This window comes from Furipterus horrens, unplaced genomic scaffold (assembly GCF_987537825.1).
Source record: "Furipterus horrens unplaced genomic scaffold, mFurHor1.1.pri manual_scaffold_1, whole genome shotgun sequence".
Taxonomy (NCBI): domain Eukaryota; kingdom Metazoa; phylum Chordata; class Mammalia; order Chiroptera; family Furipteridae; genus Furipterus; species Furipterus horrens.
Window position 1 is genome coordinate 181,142,667 of NW_028327171.1, and position 15,489 is coordinate 181,158,155.

General features: G+C 35.5%; 1 protein-coding gene across 1 annotated transcript; it reads left to right on the forward strand.

The window, feature by feature from the left end:
- The first annotated feature begins 11,509 nt into the window (after nucleotides 1–11,509).
- On the forward strand, nucleotides 11,510–15,484 carry ASDURF (ASNSD1 upstream open reading frame). The gene is made up of 4 exons (XM_090281637.1): nucleotides 11,510–11,756; nucleotides 13,420–13,473; nucleotides 14,728–14,803; nucleotides 15,414–15,484. The coding sequence occupies exons 1-4, from the start codon at nucleotides 11,661–11,663 to the stop codon at nucleotides 15,482–15,484; spliced, it is 297 nt and encodes a 98-aa protein (XP_090137763.1). The 5' UTR covers nucleotides 11,510–11,660.
- Nucleotides 15,485–15,489: the final 5 nt, after the last annotated feature.

Sequence of the window (15,489 nt, forward strand, 5' to 3'; positions counted from 1 at the left end):
ATTGATGTTTCTCTTCCTCTCTTCCTCCTTTCCCTGCTCTCTAAAAATAAATAAATAAAATATTTTTTAAAAACATAACATATCATCCCCAGGGAGTCTAATTTAATTGATCCAAGAAATTATGTTGTATAACTGAAGTAAAAATAAAGTCAACTGGGTGATTTTTAAGATGTCTTCTAGTTCTAAAATAACTCTAATTTAATAGCTCTACTATTTTTTAATTCTTCTGTCAACTCCAGATATATATGGCATATGTAAAAACATATATACTCTTTTTTATTCCACTTTTTTTCAATAACATTTTAATTTGGTATTTGATGTTCAGTAGGAAAAAGACTGAATAACTTTAATATACTCTCATGAGTTATTATTATCATGCAAAAATATTCAGGAATGTAATAAAGTCTTTTAAAATATGTAAGCCCCGATATGAATAGCAACAGCCCAGCTGCTAATTAAATCAAATACTGTATAGTTTACCTATCCATTGCTTCAGTATTTCAAGTAAGAGTTATTGTTGAGTGCCTGCTATCAATCAGCCCCCTTTGCTAGTTAATGGTGATACTGCAATACTTGAGAAGCATAGTCCAAGCCCACATGGAAAGATAAACATTGTGTAAATATTACCAATGTGATTAGGATCACAATGGCATTCAGAGAGCTGCAAGAATGCACAAAGGGAACTTAACTTACTCTGTGCAAAAAAAGGCCTATGGAAATAAGTGAGCATTAAAGTGAAACCTGATAAATTAATTGGAATTAAGTGTATGTGTGGGGGCAGGGTGAACAGCATGTTGGAAGGAACTGAGATGGAAAGAGCTTGGAGTGTACTGGGAACAGAAAGAAGACCAAAGAGGCTGAAACTGGTAAGGGAAGGGGAAAGTGGCACAAGTGGAGGGCTATGTAGAGAATCTAGAATTTATTCTAAAATATCCAAGGATCAGAGTTTAGACTTTATTCTAAGAGCATTAAATATTTTAAGCAGGGTGCTCAAGTGATCTGATTTACACATTTTTAAGTCCCCACAGTGCTTGGAGTGGGTACAGGGAAAACAGGGTATCAGAGCAGTCAGGAAACATGATGGACTAACGTGGTGTGAGCAGAGATTGAGAAAGGTGAATAGACTCAGAAGGGCAGTGGGAGGATGGGCTGTGGGAGATCAGAGAACTTAATGAATCAAGGTTTCAAACTTGAGTAACTGGGTGGATAGCTGTAGCATTTACAGAGATAAAGAAGCCCAGAGGAGGAACAGCTTTTATGGAAAACATGAGTTCAGTCTGGGACACAGTGAGCATGACTCACCAATGAGTCAAGGAAGTGGAGGTCTTGATTAAAATGGGTCTAGAACTTAAAAGAGAGACCTGGACTAAAGCTACAAACTGAGTGTTGTCAGCATATAGATGGCAATGGATGGATGAAATCATCTACTATGTGTCAGTGACTTATGATAGGTGTTAGGGCAATAAATTGACTGTGTTCCAGTGATTCACGTTCCAACAAATGAAACCAGGTATGACCAGTGCCTGAATTTTAGTTCAAGTGCCATGAAAACTACCCTAACAATCTCTATTATTGATTATAGTAAGTATATACCCTTCCCTTTTCTACTCCCTGAAGGTTTAACTCCCAATTTAACCCAAACAATAGAAATTCATCAAAAAGTAGACTAGCCTATACTGTGCTCTAAGAAAGTGGGCTTCTACAGAGAGTACCTCTTAAGCCACTAGGAGATTTCACTTAAATCTTAAAAATAAATTTTACAAGTTAAAATATATTTACACTAATAACACACCTTTTAAATATCATTGAATGTGAAAATCCAGGGAGCAAATTGCAGATTTTGTGCTTGGTCATTCTCATGGTGGTGTGAACTTTATAGTTTACAAGGGCTATGATCACAAAGCCCAAGGTCTGTTAGGCCTATGCCACATGTAAATAAGTCCACAGTCTAAGGGGCTCTTGGGACATGGTCTGCTTTTAAAATGTACTTTGTAGTTTAAAATAGCACTGCACCCAGCAACTAAGCCTTCTGTTTGAAAGTTCACTGACACCAGAAATAATTACCAATAAACCTAATGGAGATTGATATTTCTGAAATTTGACCCTTCTCCAATTATCCTTTTTCCTTCCCCACTTCCTTTTTCTTCCCCCACTTCTCCCCTCCCTCCCTTCATTGCTTTTCTCTCTTTTTTTTTTTTTTCATTTTTCCTTCTTTCCACAAACAGTTTCTGCTTCAAAGCTTTTATAGAATGAGATAAGGCATACATACATTATCTACACACCACGCACAACATTAATGGTCCCTCTGTGCAAGGCACTTTGCTAGAACCACAGCATTAATATTAGAAATGGAACAGATCTCATAGATCATCCTATCTAATGCACCCATTTTACAAATCAAGAAAGAGAAACTTACTTGATGTTCCACTGACATGCTTGAGAATCATTTTAAAGTTTATTTGGCCATTATGTTAGATTTCATACAATAATGGCAGACACTTTTTTACTATTTTATTAAGGCAGGAGGCCTAGAACTGCACTACCGAATCGAGTCAGCTGTTAAGCATGTGTATCAATTAAGCCCTTGAAATGTGTCAAGTCTTAATTTAGATGTGCTATAAAATACATAATAGATTTTAAAGAAAGTATAAAAAACATGTAAAATACCTCATTAATTGTTTATATCGATTACATGGTGAAATGATAAGGTTTGGGTATACTGAGTTAAATAAAATATATTAAAATTAATTTTACCTTTTTTATGTTTATTTTTTTAAACTTTTCACCCAAAGGTATGTTTATTGATTTTAGAGAGAGAGGAAGGGAGAGAGAGGGATTAACATTGTTATGAGAGAGAAACATCAATTGGTTGCCTCCCATACACACCCCCACTGGGGATTGAACCTAAACCTAGGTATGTGCCCTGACCAAGAATCGAACCCACAGCCTTTTGGCGTATGGGACAATGCTCCAGCCAACTGAGCCACCCAGCCAGGCCTATTTACTTTTTTAATGTGGCTACTAAAATGGCTCATATTTGCTAATCATTTTATAGTTCTACTGAACAGAGTTGTTCCAGTATAATAATGCCTATCTCATACAAGGTTACTTGTTGATTGGCTAACATTTCAGGCCTTTATGATTTAAGTTCCTAAAACCATTCAGCATTTATAGATAAAAGCATTCATTCACATATCAAAAAAGAGTGGACCACATGTCCTAGAGCGCCTATGCTGAGAATTTATTGGTCACAGCTCAAAAAGGCCAAGGAATTTAATGATTGTCCAAGGTCACATAGTTTATTAGGACAGAGATGATACCAAGACCCAGCGCTATTTGCTCATTGACCTTTTATCATAGGACGGTTCAATGAACAAAATTGTGAAATGGTTTTCAATGGCTGCAAAACGAATTCCAGTTGAATTCAACAAATATTTGAATGCCTCATGGGTGGCAGGCATTGTGCTGGGAAATAGTGATTAGAGGGCTTAAGTTATCACCTTAATGTCAAAGGAAATTCCATTCAGTTCTAAATAAAAAACAAAATTATTTTCTTCATGTCTTTCTCATAATCATCATTTAAATAGTACTACATCTGTATGGAAATATTTTCTTAATTTTCAAATTTTAAACTGAAAATTTGATCAAAGTTAAAAAGCTGTTAAAAATTCCATAAAGTGCAAATATATGTTTATAAAAATATTAATTTTGACTTTAAAGCCATTACCAATTTTTTCCCCAGTCTTATTCATTTTGTTTATAATTTGGTTAAACTTAAAACAGAAATGTACTATCTGAAATGTACTATTCCAGGATGAGGCAAAAGTAAGTTTATAGGTATTCATATGGAAAATAATAAAATAATTAATAAATAATAATACAAGAATAAACTCTGCGTTTTGCATACTCACAACTATAAACCTATGTTTCTCCACCTTGTATATTCTTTTTTTAAAGGGCCAGATTTTAAAAACTATTGATATCATTACATGGTTATATGGTGCATAGAGATTTATTTGTTACTAAATAGTAAATTTTAGTTTATTTACTATAGGCAAACTTTATAAATATCCTTGTTGAATTTAGTGTAATTAAACTTTATCTAGAGTTATTCTTGGCCATGAGTCTATTAGAGGAATCACTTTAATTACTTGCTTTAAATTTCTAGACATTGTTGCTTAATTCTCTATTAACACCTTGGCTTTATCTATTTGTCACTTAGGTCATCAACAAGGAAACCTGGCCTTGTAACCTCAGAATAAATTCTACTTTGCTATGATCTTCTTCCAGTTTGGTGATGGGTTCATAGTTTAGCTAACTAAATAATGGCTTGGCAAAAAAATCTGTCTGGCTCTTTCCATAAACTAAAAGACACATTTTTCATTTTCACCAATAACTTTATTGATTTTGATATTTTGAGTATGTCGGCTATCTTCCACTATTGGCTCCTAGTGGGTAGCGGCGAGAGGTGCTGCTAAACATCTTCCAATGCATAAGACAGCCCCCAGCAAAAATTTGGCCAAAATATCAATAGTACCAAGAAACTTTGCAAACCACTTTTCACATGTTTGATCAGTCACAGCTCCTTTTTCATAACTGCACAGATCTTTTTTGTTTCAGTTGCATTTTTACCTTTCTTGAAATAATAAAGCATAATATGCCAAAAATGTTGCATATTTTCTTCCACCTTTAATATTAAAATGACTGCACAAAAAATTTCACCAATTTTGATAAGTTTGTTTTTCTTATACAAGTTGATATGACAGCTGTCACAATGCAATCTAACAAAATTGTTTCGAATGAAGTTAAAGACAATTAAACACTTCTAGAGCCTTCATATGGAAAAAAAACTAAACAAACTTTTTGGCCAACCCAATATTTGCATCTGTAGTCATAAGTCTGGGTCTACTTTTACCTTTTCCTTAATCAGGCTTACTATCTTTTCCAAAAATGCAGCCTTTTCTTTTATTTACATTTTACTAATTTTTAAAAATCTGTTCTACTATTTCAAATTTTATCTTCCCTAAATCTCTGTTCCAGCTAACATTAGGTTTGTTTTGTTGCTGTTATTTTTAGTCTCTTAATTAATTTGAATTTCTAAATCATATTGTCTTGGTGTTCCTATTTTAAAAATAAATAATGTTTTAAATACCTAGGTTAGGGAAGGAAAAAGGATAAATGGTCTTTTCCTTTGTGCTTTTCCTTGTCATTGAACTTCTTGCCAAAATATAATCTTGCTTCTGTAGTTTGACAGAAAAGTAAAAGAGGGAGGGATGCTTGTTGTTTGCGAGGTCCCACAGAAACTGTGGTGTGTAAGTAAGGGAAAACCTTCACGTCCACCACCATGCAACAATGACCTGACCACTATGAAGATCTGTCTTCACTACAACATGGACACTAGCATTTATCCTCAGTCATTAAGGGTCAGTCTCTGTGATGGTGACATTGAAAACATCCAATGTAAATGTACAAAATGAAAGTGAACTGCAAAGTAATAGTACTAATGTTGCAAAGCTGCAAAGTGATGTTTCATGGAACACTGGAAACGCCTACAACTAAAGAGAAAATCAGAAAGCCTCACATATAAGACAATAGGTTATTCAAGAGAAAATGCTTTGAATATCAAAATATTTAGTCAATTTTGGAAAAATTGATGAAGTATGAAGTTCTCAAGTATATATGCAAAACTGGCCCTCTTTGATCATTTCAAGTAAATCAACTATAAAACAGAAGAAGTCAAATCAGGCTCTCATATGTTGTTTTCTTTCTTGTGCCTCAAAACCCAACATAATTCTCTCTTTGTTCATTCTAAAAAAATGGTATCATTGTCATATAACCTAACTTTTGTTAAATATAAGATAAAAATAAATTACTTTTCATAAGTCATTTTAAAAAATAATATAATTTAAAGCTGATTATTTAAACATTTACTATAAAATGTTCTCATTTTAAATATAGTCACTTTTGTTAAATATAGTCACTTTTAAGTAAACTTTTCTAGTACCAATTATCCTATTTGAACATTTAGCAACCTTCCCAGAAACCATTTGAAAACTATGTTTTTTTCCTCATCTGGTGGAGTAAAAAGTAAAAAGGAATACGTAAAGAGAGAAGGCATCCAGAAATAATTTAACTGCTTTTTAGTTTCTCCCAGCCAGGCCTCCTCATGTAGTTTTATTACTTGTTTTTAGCTGAATTCCAAATACAATAGGCAATAAACCCTGGAGTAGCAAATCAGGAGTCAGTATGCTTCAGTTCATATTACACTTTTCCCACTTACCAACTGCATAATGTTGAGTAAATTAACCAACCTCTCTGAGTCCTGATCAGTCAAATGGGGTAAGATTAAGTGCACTTACCTCTCATAGTGCTGTTATAAGAACTGAGTTACACACCTGTTGGAATGGCTATCATCAATAAATCAACAAACAAGTGTTGGCGAGGATGTGAAAAAAAGAGAACCCGTGTGCACTGTTGGTGGGATTGCAAATTGGTGCAGCCATAATGGAAAACAGTATGGATGTTCCTTAAAAAATTAAAAATGAACTACCTTATGACCCAGCAATTCCACTCTGGGTATATATCCAAAGAAATCCAAAACACTGATTCGAAAACACATATGCACCCTTACGTTAACTGCAATATTATTTACAATAGGCAAGATATGGAAGCAACCTAAGTGCCCATCAATAGACTAGTGGATAAAGAAGATGTGGTACACACATACAATAGAGTATTACTGGGCCATAAAAAAGAATGAAATCTTACCATTGGCAACAACATGTATGGACCTAGAGGGTATTAGACTAAGTGAGATAAGTCAGAGAAATAGAAATGCCATATAATTTCACTTATATGTGGAATCTAAGGAACAAAATAAATGAACAAACACAACAGAAACAGACTCAGACTCATAGATACAGAGAACAAACTGTGAGTTGCCAAGTGGGAGAGGGATTGAGAGGCTGAGTGAAAATGGTGAAGGAATTAAGAAGCTGGTAGTTACAAAATAGTCACATGGATATAAAGTACAGTACAGGGAATACAGTCAATAATATTTTAATAACTATGTATGGTGCCAGGTGGATATCTGAATTATATCGGCAGCCGTCCGTCTCGAGAGACGATGGTGTAGCTTCTTAAGAGTCTATCTGCACCGCCGAGAATGGCTGTGCAGTCCGACTCGGGAGTGACATGGTATCTGTCTCCTCCCGTGTTGAATCGACATCTTGTGATGACGCTGAAGCTACAGAGCCTGGGCAGGGTAATATGGAGGGTCTGCTGTTGCCCATGCAGCAGACCCCCCCTCTCTTCGCAGCTGAAGGGTCCAAGGGAAAGACGGAGTCGATACAGCTTGGGTTCAGGTGCGCCGCAGGAGTTGCCGGTGTTGACTACAATGTCAAACCGCCTTAGGGACTCCGGCTCCGGATTTTCTGTCGGGGTTTACTCCCTTAGCCTTTCCCCTGAAGAGGTATGCCGCAAGGCAGCGGAGGTTTTTTGGAGTCAGAGTTTTCCTTCTCTGATGTACCCTGACTGGAAGATCGAACCAGCGACACTTAGCTCGCAGGCCGACGCTCAATCCACTGAGCTAAACCAGCCAGGGCATATATCTGAATTACTCTGTAAATTATATAATTGTCTAACCACTGTGCTGTACACCTGAAACTAATATAAAATAATATTCAACGTCAACTTTAAGTTTAAAATTTAAAAAAAGAATTTAGTTAAAATATGTAAAGTTCTAAAATCAGTGCATGCTCTATAGTGATAATTTCCCAATAAATTTAGCTGTTGTCAACTCATATACATGTGTATATGAATGCAAAGTATAAAAGCATATAACTTTGTGTTGTTGGATTAATCATACCTGATTGCTTTAGAGTGTTTTCATTGGGTAGATAAGTGAGAGTTCATTAAAATAGTTGCCTAAGTATTTAATCATATTTTCATTACCAAGTAGAAAAATTAACACTACACATTACATTTCTGATTATTTAATTTGATAAGAATAGATTACAACAAACAACTGATCTTTAAAATAAAAATTATGAATAAACCATTTTCTTTCCCAACATCGTCATTATTAACTTCCAGTTTGTTATGCATCTTAATTTTATATTAGAAATACAAAGAATAATAGAAATAGCTGGCAAAATTATCTTACTTTCTCTCTGCACTAAGACCCTGAAATCTTAATACATACACATGACCCTTTGCTATTAAGTACAGAAACACCAGAATTCAGCTACTTTCCAGCTGCACAATAAAAATGACTATTACATTTGCATTATGTGGACTGTTCTATTCCATCTGTCTTTTTTCATCCCTGTCCTTATTGTTTTTTTCAAATACATTAATATAGTAACAGAACTTTTTAAAAGAAAATGGTAAATTGCTTTCAAAATCCAGGTTATATTTTCTTAACATAACCTATTCAAATCTATTCAACTATGCCTGAAAACATTTTAGTTGATTATTTGAAAACATGTTCTAATAAGGTGTTTTAGAAGCTCCAGGTTCTCGCCGGAAATTTTTTCTTAATATCTGCCTTCTGTCCCCCACTAACCTGTCCTTTTCCCAAATTCCTAGAGATAGGAGTATAACATTCTGGTTGGTTAGAAAATAGAACTCTTCACCCACACATTTGGCAAATATTTAATAGTGACCTAGTGTGCCTGACAAAACAGTCACAGTTTCTGCCCTCGTGGAGGTAAGCTAAACAGGTGATCACACAAATAAATGTGCATAGTTACCAAGTGCTCTCAGTGAGACAGAAAATGGGGAGGGGGGTCCTAATTTAAATCAGAAAATCAAGAAAACCTCTCTGGATCTAACATTTAAACCAAAACTTAAAGAAAGAATGACAGTTAACACTGAAAAGAATGAAAGTATCCTGGGCCAGAACGTGTGAGGTCCTTGAGATATGATGCAGCTTGGTTTGTTGTAGGAAATAGTCCATCTAAACAAGAATATAAAAAAGGATATGAATGGTGAAAATGAGTATCCATCCATAGGTGAGACTTCGTAGGTTACTTAAAGGATTTATTTTTGGGCAAAGAACAAAAACAATAACAATGTTAGTAATGGCAACCATTTTTCAGTTATTATGTTAAATGCTTTAAATGAATTATCTCCTTCATTCCTTCCTTTAACCTTCATTTTACAGTTGAGAAAACTGAAGTTCCAAATGGTTTGGTGATTTGCCCAAACTCACTCAGCTAGTAAGTAGTATAAGATATAACTCCAGAGCTCATGTTCTCAACCACTTTGATATACTGTCTCCCATTATCAGATTTATATATATGTGTGTGTGTGTGTGTGTATATATATATATAATTTATATGATAAGTTTATATATATAAACATGGAATATGTTAACAATGAGATGCATGTAAGACATTCATGTCAAGATACAAAATGGGCATTTAGATGTATAGGTCTAAATCTCAGAGGAGAGGTAGGGTGAGGATCAAATTAAGCTGTTAGCCTTTAGATAGATTAAAAGTTACAGGAGTGAATGAGGTTGCCCAAGATCAGGTTGTAGATGGAGAAAAAAAGGCCTGATTAATTCTAACATTTAGAGATTGGATACAGATAGTCAAAAATGTCTAATTTGGCTAAGAAATCAAATAAGGATTAACCTAATCAATCATGTGATGTTTCTATTAAATAATTGTGAAAATATTCTCAATTAAAAATTTTGGGATTTATACAAGTGCATATTTATGCCTATAGACCATCCTTTAATTTAAGAGAAATTAAAATGGAATTTATTAATACCCTCTAAAAGTATAAAAACATTTTACATTTGCAGAACAAGATATAGAAGCTGTTCTAAATGAGACATACAGACATGCAGAGAGTTTATAGCTTCAGTTTTACAAGTTCAATCCCAAGCTGAAAATCAACACAGAAACACAAAAATTCACCAGCCCAGATCTCAAAAAGCTGTTCTCCTTTCTGGAGGACACAAAATTCTTAATTATTTTGATCTTGTAAAGGACAAACAAAGAGATGAAAAAACTGGATTCTCTGTCATTGCTCCTCTAATAGAAACTAGATCTCCATTAGCCAACAGGTATCACCAAATGATCAGACCATAAAACCAAATTCCCAATCACTGCCACTATATAAAATCAGGTCTCTCATGCAAATATAAAATGAACATATGCCAAAATTTTATTCAACTCATTAATTAATGAGGAAACAGGTAAGATATTAAGACCAATTAAAAGAGTCTATGAAAAGCTAGGCCTATGTTAGTAAAGAAGTGTTAGCCTACGATTGCAGGATTTGATACAAAACTGATTGTTTCACAGCACAATAAATTGTAACCTATAGGATTATGTGGTCCTCCAAATAGAACTTATTTTCATTTCTGCCACACAAAAACCTACAGGTTAACCTCTGTCCATACAGAATCAAAAGGAGTCCAGTCAATGGAAAGTCAAGCCCAGAAAAGGATTGAAAAACAGCGAGTAATCTCTTGCCTGTCTCCAAGTTTTGGATAATTTTTCCCACAGGGATGAGACAGTGCAAATATTGTGTGGGACGTACATATACTAAAAATTGTTCATTTATCTGAAATTAATATTTAATTGGGTATCCTGTACTTATCTTTTAACCCTAATAACAAGTTAACAACTTACTAAGTCTGCACAGTTCCATTTCTAACAATGTCTCTTAAATCTCGGCTAGCTTCATATTAGATAATAAATATTAGCCAAAAAGTATTTTTTCCCATAAGATGGCTCTAGTAGTGCTTAGTTGTCTTTAACTTCATTTGAAACAATTTTGTTAGATAGTATTGTGACAGCTGTCATACCAGTGTGCACATAAAAAAACTTGTAAAAATTGAATTGTTGTGTAGCCATCTTAATATTGAAGATGGAAGAAAATATACAATATTTTTGGCATATTATGCTTTATTATTTCAAGAAATAACTGAAATGAAAAAAGTTTTTGTGCAGTGTATGGGAGAAGGTGCTGTGCCTGATCAAACACGTCAAAAGTGGTTTGCAAAGTTTTGTGCTGCTTTCTGGCTGGGTGATGCTCCACAGTTCGGTAGACCAGTTTAAGTTGACAGCAATCAAATCAAGACATTAATTGAGAACAATCAATGTTATACCCACGAGAGATGGCTGACATACTCAAAATATCCAAATCAATAAAGTTATTGGTGAAAATGAAAAATGTGAAAAATGTGTCTTTCATTTTACAAAAAAAACTAAACAGACTTTTTGGCCAACCCCATTATCAAGCCCTATTCCTACTGCGCTTCTCTTCTTTATATACACCACTGGGGGGCGCACTCAACTTACAGTCTACAGGTCCGAGGCGGTGAAGAGGTCACAAAAGGGTTCCTACTTTAGACCGGGAGCCGACCTTTCCGGGACCTATCAGATTTCACCACCCGGCTCTGCTCACGCGCTCCTTAAGCATCGGTGTATGCGCGCGCGTGCGCGCAAGGAACCGCTGCCAAGCCAGACCTGAACTGCGCAGGCGTTCTAGTGAGCGCGCAGACGGCAGCTGTAGGACTCTTGGGAAAGGGAACCGTAGGTGGGTGGAGTCCCGGGGATCGTTCAACACTGAGTGTGGGCCCTGGAGGGTTCTCCTGCTGCTGCACCAGCGGGCTTCCCATCTTTCGTATTTTGTGCTCGATGGACTTGCCCTTCCGGGAGGCGCGCCCCGAGCACTGCGCCGGGCTGGTCCCCAGCGACAGTTCGGCGCCTCACAAAGAGGATCTTAGCAGCAAGGTGAGTGTGGGAGGAAGCAAGGGGCCCGCAGGCTCGGGACCGGACGCCGCGGCAGCAAGGCCGGGTCTCGGCTTTGCCCAGCTGCCTTGCACCTTTTATTTTTAGTTCTGGACAGCTACAGTTAAGGGAGATAACTGAAACGTGCCCCCAAATTAGACCCAATTGGCAGTGGGCAGAGATTTGGTTGGTATTAAACTTTAATAAGTACCGCCCACCTAAGATCCGCCGCCCGTAGTCTGCTCAGGAAGTGTCACCACCGTCCATCCAGGTGTGCATGCCGGTAACTTTGGAGCCATCCTTATGTCCACCACGACGAAGTCCTATCCGTTCGCCTCCTGAAGCTCATTTCATATGTGTCCCTTTACCACCGTGTACACCCTGAACCATCCCAAACCAGCCATTTTCATCCACCTACTTTCGGGAACCACCTCTCAACCATCCTTACCTTCTTCCAGTCTGTTCTCCGCTTACGCCAGAGCTGTGATCTTAAAACGTGTGACTGTCCTTCTTCCACCCAAAAGAGGGGAGAGGGAAGCCAGTATAATAAAAATCTTACCTGCCCTTAACAGACTAAACCTTGAAAAATGTATTGAGGTTTTAAATCCCCTAGAGTCTTTGGTTGTGTCGGAAACTAATAATTCCATCTTGGACAAGTCTCTAATGCCTCTATTTCAGTTTACTTGTTTAAAGTAAAGTGAAATATATATACTGCCATTCCTAAAATGAATGGAAGAGCATTGGTCAAACACAGATTTGGGACTGTACAAATTCGGTCTTGGAATTCAGCTCAATATAGTCAGTGACAATACTGTTAACTGGGAAAACAGAAGGGTACAGACTCGTGGGTGGGTTGAATTTTCAAGTCACACACAGCCCACTCTGATTACTGTTGTACCACAGCAAGCCACCTTACACTCATGGACGACAGTTCCCTGAGGTGTGTGAGGTAGGACAGAGATTATAAACCTGGTTTTAGTGGCACTGGTGATACTATGTAATTAGTCATGTTCAAAAATAACTACCATTACTGAAAAGAGAAAAAAAATTAGTTTCCACTTGGTTGAGACCTCTTCTACTAATAAAAAGTGAGGTCTCCTTCTACAGTGCCTGCAGTCTTTGACATGCAAAGAGGAATCAAGCAAGGAGGAAAGGTGATAGGTCTTACCGCCCCAGGTTGGGCATTTAGTACTACTTGCATGTTCTGACCACCTGGCTGCACCATTTAGTACATACGTCAAGAAAAGCATTGGCATTTGGGGCAGGAGGAAGTAGCCCACTCCTCTTTCTGTTTGCTATTCTTTATTTTAAAAAGCTAAGGCATAACAAAATCATTGAAAAACTGGTGCATGTGGCCTATTTTAAGTAAAGGGTATAATTCTTGTTTAGTAACTGGCTCTTGCATGCATGCTGATTACCGATACCAACCCCATCTGGACACAGTGGGCTGTCTAACTACCTGGTGAGTCTAATCACTGTTTCCGCTTCAACTTTTCCACACCTGCACCCTCACACAGGCTGCTGCTCAAAAGAATCTGTAGTCACAAACTGACCATTTGGACAATGAGTACATTATAGCCTGTTATCCCGTTTCCACTTTTAATGGGCCCCTGTTGAGCATACTCTAAGAACCCCTGATTTAAGAAGTTTTTCTTTATTTTAATAGATTAAAGAACAAACAATTGTTGTGGATGAACTTTCTAACCTGAAGAAGAACAGGGTAAGTCATCAGAGTGATTATAAATCATATGTGGGAGGGTTTGATATCTTATTAACTATATGCTAAAGTTATAAGAGTTTTATATAATATTTATAATATTTCAGCATCTTTTTACATTGTAAACATGAAGTATCCAAGATTATATGTATATGTATATGTTTATGTAGATAATATATAGATATCTATTTAAATATAGATGTATTTATCTTAATTTTTTCAGCTCAAGAGAAAATATATAATATCTATATATTAATCATAGTTGATAATATATTTTCCTCATCATATGAAATTCACATTACCTTTGAACCAAATGATACTAATTGTACTGTGGTATCTTGGAGCTGTAGTAACTAATGATATTTATTTTGAACTTGTTTGCTATTTTCTTTAAAAATAAATGAACTTTAAATACATTGAGAAGAAACTGTTCCTTTAAGGGAAAGGGGATAATTATTAAAAACAAAGAAGATAAATTGCTTCCCCTCCAAGTCCCCATTTTCTTACATAAATATTCCAAATATTTTACACGGTTATTTAATGCCATTTTCATTAATATATACTGCATCATGTGTAGTTATACTCTCAAAAAATTACATTTTAAAGTTTAGCAAGAAATTATTTTGAACCCTTTAAAATATTTTACAGATTATTTGATAACTGACAGATATTTCTGACTTTGTCACTTGTGGAATATCAGAGGTTAAGGCACAATTAATAGAGACTTTCTAGAGGGCAAATTGGCAGAATGTGTCAAAACCTTAAAGGTATGTAACACTTTGACCCAGCAGTTCCATTCATAAGAATTGATACTTAGGGAAAAATCATGGAAGTGCACAGAGATTTAGTTACACATAGGTTCATCACAGCATAGGTTTATAATAGTTGAAAGTTGGTAACACCTTAAATATCTAAAACTTGAGGAATGACCAAATAAATTGTAATATGTTATATCCATATAGTAATGTTGTAAAAGAACACATTAATAAGAAGAAAGTTCTCAGTATATATAGTTCATTGATGAAATCAAGTTATAAGTCTGTACTTATAGGAGACTTTTTTTTGTTAAAAATAGTATGGTTTATGCAGAGATAAAATGTGTTTCATCTCAGTGTTAATAGTAGCAATGGCAGGATAACAGGTAACTTGGATTTATCTTTTTTCTAAGGTACTGTTCTGAACACGTCACTGAAGTTCAAGAATATGTAATAATAGGGTTCAGAGTTTTGACATCTGCTGCTAAATTATGTTTTGCAGGAAGTATATAGGCAGCAACAGAACAGCAACATATTCTTTCTTGTTGACCGAACAGAAATGCTTTCTGAAAGCAAAAGTGAGTTTTTTTGTTCTATTTTATAGAAATACACAGAAAGTCTTTCTGTAGAAATTCATGTTAGTACATAAATTATACTATCTATATCAGAATGTTTAAATATATATCTAAAAATTGGGTGGTGGTACACCTGTTAATAAATTTAATGCAGTAGTTTGGTTTTCTTCAAGTTAGCCTTCCAAAGATGAGTTTATGATAAAGATAAAAGAAATGAAAATACATAAGTGTGTTAGAAAGCACTAATTATTAACATGTGCTTTAACATTTGAGACAGATCTAGTATGAAAAACTATTCTACCATTTTCAGAAACCTTTGTGACTTTGCATGAATTACTTTGAGCCTCCAAAATCCTGTGGGATTTAAATAAGATGGCATATATGAAGTGCATAGCCCTGTACCTGGGCCAAAATAAGCATTTAATGTACAGAAACTATGTTTCTAGAAGATAAATATTCATCATGACAAACCTGTTGTAAATTTTTATTTGCACTAATACACTGCATTATACTCAAATGGTTTGATCTTGGTAAATGTATTGTCCTGTGAGTTACTAAGTAAAAGTGCTAGAATTTTTATTTTACTTAATATTCTTTTCCCTTCCCCCCACAGATATATTGGATGAGCTAAAAAAAGAATACCAAGAAATAGAAAACTCAGAGAAGACCAAAATCAAGAAATAGTCAAA

Coding starts and splice junctions, on each gene's coding strand:
- ASDURF (XM_090281637.1), top strand. CDS start 11,661: ATGGACTTGCCCTTCCGGGAGGCGCGCCCCGAGCACTGCGCCGGGCTG. Junction 11,757..13,419: donor AAGAGGATCTTAGCAGCAAG/GTGAGTGTGGGA, acceptor TTATTTTAATAG/ATTAAAGAACAAACAATTGT. Junction 14,804..15,413: donor AATGCTTTCTGAAAGCAAAA/GTGAGTTTTTTT, acceptor TTCCCCCCACAG/ATATATTGGATGAGCTAAAA.